This window comes from Momordica charantia (genome assembly GCF_013281855.1).
Source record: "Momordica charantia cultivar OHB3-1 chromosome 6 unlocalized genomic scaffold, Mcharantia_2.0 BLBB01000006.1, whole genome shotgun sequence".
Lineage (NCBI taxonomy): Eukaryota > Viridiplantae > Streptophyta > Magnoliopsida > Cucurbitales > Cucurbitaceae > Momordica > Momordica charantia.
In genome coordinates this window covers 2,509,030-2,526,724 of record NW_028275164.1, presented here as the reverse complement: position 1 = coordinate 2,526,724, position 17,695 = coordinate 2,509,030, and the positions used below count along the sequence as shown (strand labels likewise).

General features: G+C 35.2%; 2 protein-coding genes across 2 annotated transcripts; both read left to right on the top strand.

The window, feature by feature from the left end:
* Positions 1-2,949: 2,949 nt before the first annotated feature.
* Positions 2,950-11,172, top strand: LOC111007138 (uncharacterized). The gene is made up of 14 exons (XM_022279360.2): positions 2,950-3,593; positions 4,178-4,252; positions 4,403-4,510; positions 4,893-4,925; positions 5,015-5,104; positions 5,428-5,553; positions 5,733-5,876; positions 6,385-6,804; positions 7,746-7,880; positions 8,483-8,701; positions 8,820-9,092; positions 9,337-9,474; positions 9,630-9,956; positions 10,745-11,172. The coding sequence occupies exons 1-14, from the start codon at positions 3,414-3,416 to the stop codon at positions 10,964-10,966; spliced, it is 2,490 nt and encodes an 829-aa protein (XP_022135052.1). The 5' UTR covers positions 2,950-3,413; the 3' UTR covers positions 10,967-11,172.
* Positions 11,173-12,624: 1,452 nt separating this feature from the next.
* EMB1865 (CRS1 / YhbY (CRM) domain-containing protein) lies at positions 12,625-17,676 on the top strand. Its single transcript, XM_022279572.2, has 10 exons — positions 12,625-13,632; positions 14,064-14,529; positions 14,621-14,751; positions 15,364-15,705; positions 15,819-15,975; positions 16,062-16,354; positions 16,457-16,516; positions 16,724-16,795; positions 16,898-17,080; positions 17,286-17,676. Exons 1-9 carry the CDS (start codon positions 12,799-12,801, stop codon positions 17,015-17,017), a joined length of 2,475 nt encoding a protein of 824 aa, XP_022135264.1. The 5' UTR covers positions 12,625-12,798; the 3' UTR covers positions 17,018-17,080; positions 17,286-17,676.
* The last annotated feature ends 19 nt before the right edge of the window (positions 17,677-17,695 follow it).

The window sequence follows — 17,695 nt, the reverse complement described above, 5'->3', positions numbered from 1 at the left end:
TATAGACAAAATTAACAATCTAACGAAATGCGGCCACGTGGACGAGCGATCGCGCGTAAGGGTGGTTTGGTAATTTATGTGGATAGAATCGCGGGGGAGGGACGAGGAGGAACTGCCAGGTAAGGTAACCGTTGAGATTTGGGAGATGACATGGCGGAATATGAATGGTAGTCGGGGAATTTGTTGGGGAGTAGGGACAGAAGTGTCCGTTCAGGCGACGGAGTAGGGTTCGCGCGCCTGGTTTTAGCCGGAAAACGGATGAATTTCTTTTTCTTTCTGTTTTTGTTTTTAGTAAAAATTCAATATCCAGTAAATAAAATTAATAGAGTTAGCGATAATTTTCGATAAAAAGAAAACAAATTAACAGATTTTCTAAATTTATTTTGGTAAAATATATGACACCGATGTTTTGATTGTACATGGAATGAACTACAAGATAATTATTTCATTTTTTTTAATTTACAATTTAGTGAACCAGGCCTATCAAAATTCTTGTTCAATTTCTTATCGTGTAATTATTAAATTCAAAAAAAAAATTATAATCTTTAAGGAGATTTAATGCTTCGGCCAGGAATGAAATATCAATATCAATAATTCAAATTTACGAACTATTGATATTTAGAAAACTTGTAGAAGTTTTACTAGTCACAAACTCTCATTTTAAACATAAATCAAGAAGTTAAATTAGACCAATACAGGTTCATTAATAAGAATAAGTATTAAAAATGTCCAAAAAAAAGATTTTTTTATAGTAATATTAATTGATAATTGAGCATTTAACAACAAGAAAGTGGTCAAACTGAGCATAAGTTAAGTGGTTAAGACACCTATCCCTGACCAAATGGTCATGAGTTCAAACCCCCAATCCCACATGTTATATTATAAAATAAAAACACAAAAAGTAAGAAAGTTATTAGTATGACTTGTGACGAATATCGACTAAAGTAAGAAAGTTATTAGTATGACTTGTGACGAATATCGACTATAGAGTTCCACTTGATTACTTACTGCTTGTGATGGACTAAATTTACCCGTTAACTTTTTTGTTATATAAAATATTTCAATTCTAACAATTTTGGAGAATTCAAATAAGAGGCTTTATATGACATTTTAAATTATGATAGATTGAGAAAAAATTAATTCAATGTTAAATCAAAGTGATAAGTTTTCAAAAAGAACAGAAGGTTAAATCAAAGGTGATACAATAGCTCTTCATATTTATATTTCAATAATTTATAAATTTAGAACAAACATTTATATCTAGGATTTAAAAAGTATACAAAGAGAACAAAATGAGTTATTTGACATGGGCCCAACAAATCATAAATATTTGGAAGTTTATTTCTTGAAAAAAAAATTGGGGAAATTATATGGACAGTGAATCGCATTAATTGAATTAAAAAGACTAATCAAGGATTCATTTGATTAGATATTTTACTGTGAAAAATAGTGCAATTTTTTTCCTTAATCACATGGCATGCACGTCCTCGAACCATGCCACTCGTACTTTTTTTCGTGTCTCCTCCAAAAGCGGGATTCATCAGTCATCCTCTGATGGTCCAATGGGCCTCTAACATGGATAATCATGTGGCCCACTCCAATCATTTATCCATAATTTAGATAAAATATTAACCTTTGCAAAAAATAGAACCTTTTTTTAGAAGATGCAAAAAAATATAATTAATAACTAAAAAATAGTTGCGAAGTATATAAAAAATTAACACGTGTAGTGTTTTTTAGTCCATTATGTGTAGCTGTTATTATAATTAATTAATATGATAAGTTAAAAGAGTAGTATTAAAACTTTTGAAATATAGGAATATTTTTTAAATTAAGACAAAATTTGATAATAATTTAGCCTTGCTAAATTATTATAGATTACTGTCTCGTAATAGGATTATAATTTATCAAATATCAATTTAATTGTTGATTTATATTCTTTTACTTTGAAAAGTGTCTTTTAACGTAAGAGAAAGTAGTAACAATTGCCTTATCCACCAAATAAGATTGATCAATCAACCATTTGTGTGTATAAAAACATAATAGTTTACCACTATTAAAGTTAATTGGTTATTGATAATTTTTTGAAATAATATATTTACAACTATTCATTCAAGATATTATAGATTTGTAATGATTTTCTTCTCATAAATAAGGAGATACACCCCATTTTTTAAGCTACACTTGGGAGAATTATATTTGAATTTTTGACCGATTAATATATATAATATCCATCGTATGCCTATAAGGTGATTAAATGATCTATTGAATGTCAATCAAATCATAATTCGATAACTTTGAGAACTAATGACCATATATAATTACCAAAACAAGCATAACTCAATAATAATTGACATAAATTTTTAGACAAAAGATTGTGAGTTCAATCTCCACCCCACATGTTGTACTAACAAAAAACTGACCATATATAATATATATTATTATTTAATTTTGTACATACAACCTGTCATATTCTAGGTAGATTATCTAATTGTAATAAAAAAAAAAGATAGATTATTTAATTAAGCTATGATATTTTGAAAAATAATAAATTATTCAAAAATATATGTGAAACGATCGTAACTTATTAGCTAAATACGTCTTGTTTTTATGGAGAGGTCGGAAGTTAAGTGGTACTTAGAAAAACCTACGAATTTCTCACTTAAATAAAAAAGTATATAAAAAAATTGAACTTAATCTAGCTGAATTGGTAATCATGTATTAGTAATCGAAAGATAATGTGTTTTAATTACACCCCACGTGTTAAAAGAACTTAAGACTAAGAAAAGGCTGAAGTGGAGAAAAAGAAGTTAGACGCTAAGTGGGCCCCACCCAGCGTCAATTCCGTTCCCTTCTTTCGAAGCTGTTACGAAATCGCGGGTTGGAATAACAGATATTGATTAATTAAAAGGAAAAGGAAAAGTCGGAGTTTTCAGTGAATTTTATTCCAATGTCCAATTCAATCATCTTCCCCATCCCCACAGCTTGCGGCTACAGCCGAGAGCCGACGATTGCTTCACCTCACTCCAGTTTATCAAATTCTATTCCAATTCAATTGGCGTATCATCTCTACTTTTCTCGCTGACTTGCTGTGGACTCTCTCTCTTTACCTTTCATCTCTTCATCTGTCACATCCACGATAACCATTTCCATTATTTGTGGACTGTAATTCCCACTCCCCATTTCCCCCCCTTCAATGTTCGAGCTTCTTCTTTAGCTAAATACCCGTCTTTACATCTCTTTCAGTCCCACCCCACTATGCGTTTTTCCCTCAGATTCCCAATCCTCATATTTATGCCGATTTGCGCGGCTTCCATACTCGAGGAATCCGACAACAGAAGCTTCCCCTTCCCGGTTTCATCTTTTCTCCGCCCGCTCCTCCACAATTCTGGTTCTGATTCGGGGGAGCAGAAATGAAGCCCTTGAGGCTCAACGTTGGAGGGACTCTTCAGCTTTTGCGGGGTGTTGCTTTGGAGAAGCCTTTCCTTATTTATTTGCTTCCTCTATTTCCTCTTGCTTGGGCTTTCGACAAATGGGTTTTTTCTTTCTCTAATTGGATTCCCCTAGCCTTTGCCGTATGGGCGACCTTACAGGTAATAATACTCTTTTCTTTTGTTTATTGGCTGTGTTCTCGTAGCTATGAGCCACTCTAATTTTGACTTTTCCACATTCTGTGAGAGTTTTTTCTTCTGGTCATCACGATCCAGCAATTTCTTATGACTCTGTTAGGCATAGCGTGGCCGAATTGTTATGACTTGCGAATTGCATTCGCGTAATCTATACAATTTACTTTAGCAAAATTGACAAAAGGCAAAAATCCAGCTTTAACGTGGAGTAGAACAAATATGGTGGAAGTTTTTCCTTCTATAGTTTCCTGTTCTGGACTCACAGAAAAATGGATTTTATACTTGTACTTTGTTACCTTCATATTTGATTATCAATGGGAGATTACAGAAAAGGCTAAGAGATTTGCGTTTGTCTGATAATTCTCTCTCGAAGTACTTCTGTTGTTATTACTTTCCGGAACTAGTATTTTGTAGCCATTGGTTTATAATTGTATGACTGTGTACAAGATTCTTCTCTCTTCCTTCATCCTTTTTCATCTGCTCTATGTTCACGGGGTGCAGCCATTGGGATTTTACGACGTGGCAACTAATGAAATCTTCCTTTTTTGCAGTATGGGAATTATCAACGCCACCTACTTGTGGAGGAGCTAAACAAAAAATGGAAGCAAGTTATATTGGACACCTCGGTAACATCCTTATCCAAAATTGGAAAAAATATTGAATCCCTTGATTGTTTTCGTCTTTTGTACTGTAATCACTTGCCTCCTGCCATCTGGATGGTCAATTTCATCAAATTTAGTCTTACTTCCTTCTCTCTCTCTCTCTCCAATTTACAGCCCAGTACACCATTGGAGCACTGTGAATGGTTGAATAAGCTGTTGACGGAAGTTTGGCCTAACCACATCAACCCAAAACTTTCATTAAGGTTCTCTACTATCGTTGAGGTGAAACTCTTATTCTTCTTCGGTTTAGTGTCCAACAACTTTTCAGCAGTATTGTTTGAGGTGGATTTAGCTGTAACTGAACTAAATAGACTCAATACATTCACACTACAAAATTTACCTAAAAGTTATTCCAGTTACTGTTTATCTATCTTGTTTCCTAACATTTCAACAAAATCTTAGTTATTCTTAGAACCCAATTGTTCTCATAACCTCCTGTTCAATAACACCCAATTGTTCTCTGAAAATGGCTTCATAGATTCTAGGGATCGAGTAGGTTGACTATTGCTTTCATATCGAATTGACTTCATAAGAGGATTCATTGCTGAGAAGCATCTAAATATTATCTCTACCAATATTAACTTTTGAAATTACATTCCTGCAGAAACGACTAAAACACCGGAGGCCAAAGCTTATTGTAAGTTATTATTGTACATAATGCATTTTGTAGAGTTGTAGCCTCATCAAAGTCCATATTGAGAAAGACAATATCCTGTATCCATGCAGGAGAGAATAGAATTATTGGAGTTTTCTCTAGGTTCATGTCCTCCTGGCTTGGGCCTTCGTGGAACTCAATGGTCAACTTCTGGTAATCAGGTTTGCTTTCTTGTTTAACCTTCTATCTAGAAATATATCATTTTAAATGAAAAAAAACCTATTGGGTGAACGTTCATTTTGTATTATCAGATAAAATATCCATATTTTCTTCCCCCTTTGCTCTCTACATCTCTCATATTTGAAAATCTCCAATATTTAATGCATAAAATATTAGTTAGAACACATTATTTGGCCACTTGCTTGGTCACATACACTTAAATGGAGGCACACGCTGTCTTAACAATAGAGTTAGTTTTGTTTTCCTGCAAGCAGTCTGACCGATGTCGTGGTATCTACTATGCTTCCTTTGTACACTTTTGCAGAGAATCATGCGCTTGGGTTTTGATTGGGACACAAATGAGATGAGCATCATGTTGCTTGCCAAGTTGGCCATGCCATTTACTGGAACTGCACGGATCGATATAAACAGCATTCACATAAAGGGTGATGTATGTGAAGTAGTTTCCTAAGCCCTCTTTCCTTGAATTATTTTTTACCTCAAAATGTATACAATCTGTCATCAAATTTATTCGAAAGAAATTTCAGATCACGAAAACTATTATGTAACCATCTGTTAAGTATTGAGCAATTTCAAATTGTTTGTTTGTTGCCTGGACTCTTGATACAGCTTCTCTTGAGGCCAATCTTGGATGGGAGAGCAATTTTGTATTCGTTTGTTTGTACTCCAGAAGTTAGAATAGGAGTTGCTTTTGGAAGTGGTGGAAGCCAATCATTACCTGCCACAGAGCTACCAGGCGTTTCTTCTTGGCTGGTAAATAATTCAATTCTTGTTCTTTTCTTGAAACAAAAGACACTTTGCAATGATGAGTGAAATTCCAGCTCAGTTCTTCATCACGTCAAAATATTGATGCGCGCTTCTGCATTTTTCAGATAAACACTCAAAAATAATTTAAAGATCTTTTACTATTTGGGTAGCAGAATTGGCTGTGTAATTTTTATTAATTTCGTACTATTAGATGCTTGTTTTCTTGGCTTTACAAACAAATACAGTGAGTCGTATAAAACACAACTTATCGAATATACATTTTGTTTAAGCAAATGTGAAAAAATAAATAAATATAAAAAATGGAGGAAGTTGAATGATCTAGCTTCCAACTTCTAGATTTATTTACTTATTTTATATTTAGTTTTTTTTTGGGCAAAGAAAATTATTTTATCGAGATGAATAAAATGGTCCTGTACTTGCAAATATATTCTTTTGAATGAAAATTGGAGGTTAATTGGTTATTATCACATATATCTGCCCCATTCTTTTGCAGGTTAAACTTCTAACTGAATTCATAGTAAGGACAATGGTTGAACCTCGACGCCGCTGTTTCTCATTGCCAGCATTTGACCTGAGTAAAAAGGCTGTTAGTGGTACAATATATGTGACAATAATCTCGGCCAGTAAGCTTTCCAGGAACAGCTTGAGAGGAAACTCTTCAAGAAGGCCACTGAGTACTTACATGAATAGTCCAGAAGAAAACTTAACTGATAAAGAAGATCTGCAGACATTTGTCGAGGTGGAACTTGATGAGCTAAGTAGGAGGACTACTGTAAGATCAGGCTCCAGCCCTGTATGGAATTCAACATTCAATATGATTTCACACGAAGATACAGGAACTCTTCGGTTCAATGTTTATGAGTCTAACCCAAGCCATGTGAAGTATGACCATCTAGCTAGTTGTGAAGTAAAGGTACTCTCACTGCAATTTTACTTCTGTCTCAAATTATGTTTTGATGCACTGTTTTGCTTGACATTTGATCTTCTCTGTTACTGGGAGTGCAACAAATGATAGGAAACATGCCATCCCAATTAGATTAACCTACACTAGGAGGATTAAACTTGGCAATAGGTAGTCGTAGTCTGGGTGGTTAGATAGATGTTATATTGTATGGTTAGTCAGCAACTTAGTTATAACAGTTGGCTGACAGGGGACGAATTATAGGTGTATATTTGGGAGGAAGAGTGGGAAAAGCCATGGTATGTTTATACAGTTTGCATGGGGGAGATAGGACCATTCTAAGAGTCTGGAAATTCATATTACAGCAATACTTCATTCTTCATTAGAACTATCCATCAGCAAACTACAGTTTGAGTGCTTATAATACTCGTTTAAGAAGAAAAAAGGACATAGAGATAAAGCAGACATCCAAGAAAACACATTCAGGCATGAATTCTGTTCATTATTGTTAATAAAAAAGTAATAAATGCTCTAAATAAATCCACGGACAAGAGTGACTTGATTTCTTAGATATCTGGAATTTCAGAATGTGACCACTATCTTTCCACTCCTTTGAGTTCTTTTTCAATGGGAAAGATTCATCCAACATGTAGAGAGTTGTACATTAATTTGAATGGACGAGAAATCTTGCTTCTATGAAAAGTCCATTTTCACTCTCAATAAAGAGGGGAAAGAAAGGGGACTAGTTCAAAGAATCAAGATAAGGTTTGGAGGATAAGCAGTCCAAAGAAGTGAGAAGTTGAAAAATATCGTATTGAATGGGCATGAAAATGGTTCTTTGAAACTAGAATAGGAGAAAGTACTCCCTTTTGAAGTATCCTTAACATGTGACATGCCAGATACGAACGAACTTAACATAACAGCTAATTCATATTCTTCTACTTGTTAAACAGATGAAGTATGCTGCTGATGATTCCACAACATTTTGGGCTGTAGGATCTGACTCTGAAGTAATAGCAAAGCATGCTGAGTTTTGTGGAAAAGAGGTCGAAATGGTCGTCCCATTTGAAGGCATCGATTGTGGGGAGGTATGATATTGGTTATGAATCTATGATTGCATTTACCTCATGTTTATGGATAATTTAGGTATACCATCCAACCTTTCTTTTTCAATTAGCATTTCTGGAACTTTCCTTGCTAACACTTGTTTGCAGGAGTTAAGGTTGGTGGCTGCAATTTTGATCATTGTCCTACTATATTCTTGTCCAGTTCAGAATTTGTTAACAAATCCGACATCCAGTTTTGGCCATTGGCTTGCTACCTAGGTTGTCATCAGAATAGCAGAACTGGGATATAAAATTGGGAAAATTTTTATCAACCAACATAAAGAGAACCATACTTTTGTTGGGGGGAATTCGTTTTTAGTCGTAACATAGAGGAATAAACTAAAAGATTTCTGCATCTTAGTGGGATATGTATTGTCATATACTAAGCTATTCAATTATTAAGAACATGTAAATAATTTTATTGAGTTCTTGGGAGGAGATACCTCGTCTCCCATCGGTTAATGGTTCACATGGCTCGCATAATTTTTATGTTAGATGTTAGACCTCCATCATTGGTTAATGGATCCTCAAATTTTCTAGTTGGGAAATTTCCTGTCTCACACTTGCTTTAACCTATTTTGTAGTTAACAGTGAAGCTTACTGTTAAAGAGTGGCAATTTTCTGATGGTTCACATAGCTCGCACAATTTTCATGTTAGACCTCCGCCAACTGTTAATGGATCCTCAAATTTTCCTTCAAGAACTGGAAGGAAGATCGCCATTACCATTGTTGAAGGAAAAGATCTAAGTTTGAAAGATAAAGCTGGGAAGTGTGAGTCATATGTAAAACTGGAATATGGGAAGGTAAATCTTTATACGTCTCTTCTGTTTAAGTTTTAGAACGGGAAGTTTAGAGATAAATATAATTAAGTTATGGTTAAAAAAAATTTCCCTCTATTTACTCAGCAACCTTCTTTTTTAGGCTCTCCAGAAAACAAGAACTGCTCTTTCTTTAAATCCTATTTGGGATCAAAAGTTTGAGTTTGATGAGATTGGAGGTGGTGAATACCTCAAGATAAAATGCTTTGGCGTAGATATATTTGGTGATGAAAATATCGGTAATGCACGAGTAAATTTGGAAGGACTTCTTGAAGGAATGGTCAGGGATGTGTGGGTCCCCCTTGAAAAAGTTAACTCAGGAGAACTAAGGCTTCTGATAGAGGCAATCAAGGCAGATGACTATGAGGGATCAAGGGTATGGTTTAGTACAATGCATCATGATGTTTCTGTCTTCTTATCGAAAACATAATAAACTATGTTTGCATAATTCAATCTGATCTCCACTTATGCCATATAGACTTAATTATCTGATGGAGCTCTGGAATTAAGTCTTGATGATTTAAGCTTGTGCATATGTGGCACACTTTATCACGTCTCAAGGAATTAAATTATTTGTCCTGATAGTTTGATTGAGTTTGGAGATATCTTTCTGCTCTCAGGGTTCAGCCATAAGCTCAAATAATGGTTGGATTGAACTTGTTATCATAGAAGCTAAGGACTTGGTTGCTGCTGATATCGGAGGGACAAGCGATCCCTATGTGAGAGTACAATATGGAAACTTGAAGAAACGTACGAAGGTTTGAGAAACTAAATATATTTTTTGGAACTTGTGTGTTTCTGGATATCTTTAATGTTGCTGCCATGTGGTTTGTTCTGCTTACTTCTCATTCTCACTTAAAAGTTGCCTGATCTCACCTCAATCTATCACATTTTTTGATGTGATGTCTTACAGGTTATGTTCAAAACTCTGAATCCTCATTGGAATCAGACCTTAGAGTTCCCTGATAATGGCAGTCCCTTACTGTTGCACGTGAAAGATCACAATGCTTTACTACCTACATCAAGCATTGGCGACTGTGTTGTTGAATATCATAGATTGCCTCCAAACCAAATGGCTGACAAATGGATACCCCTTCAAGGGGTGAAAAGAGGAGAGATCCACATCCAAATTACAAGAAAAGTTCCTGATCTAGAGAAAGAGAGAAGACTTAGTTCAGAATCAAGACCCGCCTCAGATTCCGAATCATCCTTTACCAAAGCACATCAAGTTTCAAATCAGGTGATGTGTTTTACTGTGTGATTGAGAACTGTAATTTTTACTTTGACAAGTTAATAAAGTCTGCCGTTCAATTGCTTCATCAAATCTTATTATAATTTCATGATCTTGAGAATAATCCTTGGTTTATTGGTTGTTTAAGTCATGAAATTGGTATGTAGTGTCTGAGGTTCCATTCTAACCAATGGGTCAATGCAAATAATTGTTCTTTTTGGGAAAGGAGGTAGAATTTTTTTCCATTAATTAAAGGAAACCGTGCGAGGAAAGGATAATTCGAAAAATTTACCCTAACTTATCCACCTATATAGGCAAAACTATTTCCAAAACCTATATTAATGTGCAAACTAATGATTTCAAGAATACCTTGTACTTCTTGATAGTCGAAATTCCAAGCATAAAGAAGAATCATGAATAGTTTAAAGGTTTCTCATGCCCATTGAAAGGAGAGAACTTCCTTTAGGTTGCTAGGAAATGGGATGAAATGGATAGTTATTCTTCCAGGGGCTTGATTGGAGAAGAAAAGATTAAATTGTTAGCTCAAAGCTCATGTTATTCGGTGACATTTGGGATGGTTTCATTTTAGGCTTCTTTTATAAACTGGGTTGAGGCCAAGATCTTGAGACATGAGCTGAATTCATTTACTACTACTGATACTGGTTGGTTTTATGATCATGTTATCTGTTCTCCCATATTAATTTTCGAGCTCAAAGCTCATAATTCATGCCTGAAATGCACCGGTTTCTTCTCAATGTGTGGCGTTGATGATTAAAAATTGAAATGATGTTTTTCAGATGAAGCAAGCAATCGGCAAGTTTCGCTCTTTAATTGAGGATGCCAATTTCGATGGACTTTCGACAACTTTGAGTGAACTAGAAAGCCTGGAGGAGCTGCAAGAGGAATATATACTACAACTCGAAACTGAACAAACGCTTCTCATAAACAAGATAAAGGTCCTTGGTCAGGAAATTCTTAATTCTTCTTCTTCAACGAGTAGGAGAAGTTCTGGAAATTGAAACCACTTCAGATAGGTACATAGTTGTGTAAGATTGATGAGTATAAGGTTAGGGCTTCTGTATGATGCATAATTAACCAGCCTTGTTTATGATAGTAAGCTTATTGTAAACTCAAAAACTGTACAGTTTAAGGTTGGAGAATATAGTAGGTGTAAATTGAAGTGATCTTGACTGCAATTTTGAGTTGAGATTGCAAGCATTCTTAATTTCATATGTGATAACAGAATTTAGATTTGCCCTATAAAGAAGAAACTTTTTTTTTTCATTGACAACCTACTGAACTGACCGCAGTTGAATCTTACTGTCGACTACTAAGTTTTTTTTTATAGATACAGAGATGAAAGAAGATAGATTTTTATTTTTTTCAAAAATTAAATACTTAGAAAAATTTAGTGATAGGGGAGATTTCTTGTTGTCCAGACAATAGGGTGCTATTTTTCTTTTTTATTTAGTTTTTTCTATATTATATTAATAAATAAAGGGGCTCAGTTAATCTTTTTCATCAATTGAATATAAGCTTGTTTGCTAAGTTTTTTAGTACTGAACTATTTTAAATATAAGATATAATTATCGGTAAGAAAAATTTTCAATCTAGTTTCTACATAAATAAAATATGATATTTTCTTTGACGAATAAAATTATGTATACTGATTTAGAAAATATATAAATAAATAATTTATGTATGGAGTTATTTGGAGAAAGAAAAAGGACAAATTTGTGCCCTTGCGTAGTCGTGTGTATTCCTAAATATAATGATCCATATTCTTACTTTAAGAAAAAATATTTTACTAAATTCTCGATTTGATCTTTAGTCTTTTAAAAATTTCAATTTAACCTCTAAGACACTAAAAAACTCAATTAAGTCATTCTAAAAAATTGTTTAAAATTATCAAAAAAAAAAAAATTGATAAAACAATCAATTATTATTTCACTAATATATATGTATTAAAGATTTTTTTTTTTGCAAAAATTTAGAGATATAGGGATCGAACCTCTAAAGAGTACATGTCAATCACCATTCACCACTAAGCTATGCTCATGTTGACATATGGATTAAAGAATATTTCACCTGGATACTATTTGACACATAAAATTAAATATGCACATCAACAAAATTTAATTCACAAATTAACAAAACTCATTTTTTCCAAATGACATATCTACATGACATGCCATGTGTTTAAATACGTCAATGAAACAATAATTTAATGAAATATTAGTTTTATGTTAATTAAATTTTTTAGGTAAGGACTTAATTGAAAATTTTTAATACATTAACATTGAAGATAAATTTAAGAACTTTAAAAGATTAAATACTATGAGAAAAATATCAAAGGTTAAAAGACCATTTAGAATACTTAACATATTATATATAAAGATAAAAATACTTACTTCTTTACTAACTTATCACTTATTTAGACCGAGTACTTGAACATTTGACAATGCATTATTAAAAAAATCTCATTTTTTATCGTGAACTCTTAAAAAGATAGTTTAACTAGTTAAGATATTTGGAAAAAAAAACAAAAAACCTTAAAAAAAATTTGATGAAGTATTTATCATATAAATAATATTTTATCATATTAAAAATGTCCTTAAAAAAAAAGGAACGAAAAAGAAAAAACACAAAGGAAATAAGAAAAAGGAAAAAAAAAAAAAACCCGAAAGACCTTACAGAAAAATCTTATCCATCTTCTTCTCCCGGCTGAAGCTTCTCTCCAGCTGCAACCTTCAAGTTTCTTCTTATTTCTGCTACTTTCATTGTATCCAATGCCAGAGGAAAGCAAAGAAATCATGAATTTCAAGCTAAGTTGTTGATAAAGCTCACAGAAATGGCCTACGCAACTGCCAAACTATCGGAGCTCCCATTAAGGAACTCGTTTCCACTCTCCTCTCACTCACGTACTCTTCTCTCCAACCCGAATTTGTCTCTGCAAATTCTGAAGACATTCTCTTCTCTCAGAACCCCCACTGAGCATGGCGGCAAGAGAACCCCTAAAACCTCGCACAATTCCGGACCCCCCTCTTCTTCTTGGATCTCCAAATGGCCCCCTGGGAGCTCTCGGAATGATCGGAAAGTCGAGAAGAAGCCACCTGAAACGACTCGAGACGATCGAGCGGAGAATCAGACGCAGTACTTTGATAAGAACAGAGGGCAGAGTGCAATTGAGCGAATTGTTCTTCGCTTACGGAATTTAGGGATTGGATCAGATGATGAGGAGGAGGAGGAGGATGAAGAGGATATTGAATTGGATGCTCTCGAGGCAATGCCGGTGACTGGGGAGGAAAGACTTGGGGATTTACTTCAACGTGAGTGGATTCGACCGGACGGCACATTGGCTCCGATAAAGGATGGGGAGGATGAGATGGTTCTGCCATGGGAGAGAGAGGGGGAGAGGGCTGAAGAGGAGGAGAGTGGAACAGGGTCGAAAAGGAGAAAGATGAAGGCTCCCACATTAGCTGAATTGACAATTGAAGACGAGGAGCTGAGGCGGCTGAGGAGAATGGGGATGTTTCTCAGAGAGCGGATTAACATACCCAAAGCCGGGATTACGCAGGCTGTGCTAGAGAAGATTCATGGGAAATGGAGGAAGGAGGAGTTGGTAAGGCTTAAATTTCATGAGGAGCTTGCGCATGATATGAAGACAGCACACGAGATTGTAGAGGTTTGTTACTAATTGGCTGTTCCCATTTTAATTCTAGAGCAACATTTGAATAATGTTCTTTATGGATGAAAATCGCTTTGTCACCCTGAAAAAGATGGAAAACTATCAATTTTTCTCCTTGTGGGACAGTGGTTTATGAAAGGGATTCAACTCTTTCCTTTTCTTTTTTCTAGTCTACTGTTGAAATTAAATACTTGAATGAAGTTTTACTAAACTTAAAAATATACTTCAATTGGAAGTTTGGGATTCGTTCTTGATGCAGGACTGTGTATACTTAATTCACCGACTTTCAGAAACTTGTTTTCTTGAACTGATGTCTAAAAATAGATTAAGATGGTGACTTTCAGAAACTTGTTATCTTCTTCTTGGTTTTTCATTTTTATGTATGCAATGGCTGGAGCATGTAACTAATTACATGGTGTGATGACCAGCGACGAACCGGAGGATTGGTTTTATGGAGAGCAGGAAGTGTTATGGTAGTTTACCGTGGTAGTAACTATGAAGGTCCTTCTAAAACTAAACCCATTGCAAAGGAGGGGGATGCCGTATTCATCCCAGATGTTTCTTCTGCTGCCGTTTCCACAATGAGTGGCAATGTTTCAGCTTCAGCACCTGAGAAGACTAAGTTGCCTATTGGGGCTCCAAAGTCTTATGAGGGGGGCATGTCAGAGGAAGAGGCTGAATACAACCAATTACTAGATGGTTTAGGTCCTCGTTTTGTTGAATGGTGGGGCACAGGAGTTCTTCCTGTGGATGCCGATCAGCTTCGTCCAAGTATTCCGGGTTATAAAACTCCTTTCAGGCTTCTTCCAACTGGAATGCGGTCTCGACTAACTAATGCAGAGATGACTCAGTTGAGGAAAGTTGCAAAATCCTTGCCTTGTCATTTTGCCCTCGGTACTTTTTTCTTGCTCTTTGAATTTGTTGTATGATCCTTCAATGAAATTATTATTTGATGATTTTTTCCCCTCTAATTCCTTACACGCAGGGAGAAACAGGAACCATCAGGGCTTGGCAGTTGCTATACTTAAACTTTGGGAAAAAAGCCTAGTCGTTAAAATTGCTGTCAAAAGAGGTATCCAGAATACCAATAATAAACTCATGGCTGAGGAGATAAGGGTGTGTTTCATGTTTCTTCCTTTTTATTTATTTGTTCAATGAATACATTTTCTTGCTTAAGCAGAAGTTCAAAACCAAAATACCATGTTATTTTATCTCAATACTGGAGGATCTTTTGACCTCTGATTCTCTGGTGGAGACTATTGCCTATCCTTCCAATATGTGATAGACATCTTTCGTAGGTTGTGGAACAGAACTAGAAAGCTATGTTAAATCTCTAATGATCTGCAAGTATTGTGAGATGCAAATCTACTTTTTCCTTGAAGGATACTTATTATTAAAATTTCCAACTTATTTGCCTTCCATAGGTTATCTCTTTCCTAAAAGTTCAAATGTCTCCAGTCCCTCTCTTCCAATTACTTTCCAAGTAGATATTCTAGTAGAGAGGATGATGATTATACTCTCAAGATAATGTGCCTGGAGTCCTAGAAATAAGTGTCGATAAACTTATTTGAGCAGCTTGTTTTATGATTTTCTCTATAATTATTGAATGTTTATTTTCTCTATAAGTATTGAATGTTTTACTTACTGACATTACATAGTTTAAACCAGTCAAGTTATTTGTTGCATGTATTAATATCATTTTCACTATAAAGATTATCTATTCTGCAGAACTTAACAGGAGGTGTGTTACTATTGAGAAATAAATATTTCATCGTCATATACCGTGGAAAGGATTTTCTCCCAACAAGTGTAGCTGCAGCTTTGGCAGAAAGGCAGGAATTAACAAAACAGATTCAAGATGTGGAAGAGCAAGTTCGAAGTAAAGTGGTTGAGGCTACTTCATCAAGCAATGATGGACAGGCACCTGCAGGTACTTTGGCCGAATTCTACGAGGCTCAGTCCAGGTGGGGAAGGGAAATATCTGCCGAAGAGCGTGAAAAAATGATCGAAGAAAGCTCCAAAGCAAAAACTGCAAGACTTGTCAGACGAATTGAACATAAGCTAGGCGTTGTAAGTATTATCAATTTTCTTTTGTCCGAGAATATTGAATGGCTGATATTATTTTGTGTGACGTTCTTCTCATAGAAGAATCAACTTTGATCTTTTAATAACTTGATGGTTAGGCCCAAGCAAAGAAACTTAGAGCAGAAAAATTACTATCGAAAATCGAAGCGTCCATGGTTCTTTCTGCCCCTGATGATGACCAAGAAACAATAACAGATGAGGAACGGGTCATGTTTCGGAAGGTTGGGTTACGAATGAATGCATATTTACCTATGGGTGAGCAAAATTAATTTGAAAATATAGATTGATTATCTATTTAAAATTTATATTATTCTTATGGTAAAATAATCATGATTTCCCAGGCATTCGTGGTGTATTTGATGGTGTTGTTGAAAACATGCATTTACATTGGAAGCATAGGGAACTCGTGAAGTTAATTAGCAAGCAAAAGACACTTGCTTTTGTGGAAGAAACGGCAAGGTTGTTAGAGTATGAGAGTGGTGGAATACTAGTTTCAATAGATAGAGTTCCAAAAGGATATGCACTTATTTACTATCGTGGAAAGAATTATCGTCGACCCATCGCCTTGAGGCCAAGAAACTTGCTCACAAAGGCAAAAGCTTTAAAGCGTTCAGTTGCCCTACAGCGTCACGAGGTTTCATTTTGGACCATAACTTTTTTACATGTTTGTTGTTAATGATCCACTCTTCTTGACCCTGATGTCTACCTTGTATCATTTATCCAAAACCGTGTGTAGGCTCTCAGTCAGCATATATCTGAACTCGAGAAGAACATAGAGCAAATGAAGAAAGAAATTGTAAGTAAAAACTTCTCAGTTTTGCAGAACATTTTCTTCCTTCCAGAGTTGCATTTATCGTGTGATCATGTAACTATTTCAACAGTGAATTCTCTGTATATGTGGGATTTTCGGAAGTGTTCGCCCACCCTAAAAGGAGGATACTGTCACTTGTCACCTGATTTTTTGTTTGACATGATTGTTATTTATGTTAATTGCCGATTGTAGGGTGTCACTGAAGATTCAGAGGATGAGAGTAACTGGTCGTCTCAGGATGAACCTGTCTCAGAATCTTTCCAAGTGAGTTTCTCACTGCTATTTCCTCTGTTAATCTTTTGCTGCGTTGGCCTATATAAAACTGAAGTAGAAGTGTAAAGTCAAAATACATGTAATGATCTTTAGGACGAGGAAGCATCTTTGTACGCATTTTCAGATGGTGACAATGACGAAGTTAGTGAGTGGGAAGAGGATGAAGAATCTGATTTTGCCGACTCAGAAAGCACTGATGATCCATCAAACTAGGCTGGGAGAGCATTTCCAATTTGTGAACAGATGGAGTGTTCTTATTGCCATTGCATATTTCAGGTACTTGTTTTCCTTTAAAGCATGTTGTCTCACTGCCCAAGATGATGTTACATTAATTGCTCTGGGGAATGGGGATATATGATTCTTGTAATGGGTTCTCCCAAGTAAACGAGAGAGTATTACTTAAATAGGAGATCATCCATGTTAAAGAGTTGAACTTAATCTCATCCATGGTTTAACCTTCTCACTTCGGTTTCCCTACCAGGTCGAACATGCGGAATGCGAACAACCTGCACCGATGTCTGCCTAAGTCGACCTGAAAATCTCCGTTGCCGTTTATCGTTGAAAGCTGTGCGCAAAAATTTACCTGATGGGTAACGTACAAGAAGCACTCGGTCACTTGCTTCAAGTTCAAGCTCATATGGGTATGATCTATTTTTCTGGAGTGAGTCATGGGTACCTCTGGGTTGCTGTGGAGACATTATTCTTATTCTTGTAACAAATCCCAGTCTTCCATTCTTCCTTTTTATTATTTTTCATGTAAATTCGATTTGGATAACTTCCCTCTTTTGAAGCTCATATAATGTACTCTCTACTTCTTTACAAAGTCCTAGATTCATAGAATATAAAAAATAAGTGAGAAGTATAGTTTTTTACATTGAAAGTACTTTTTTT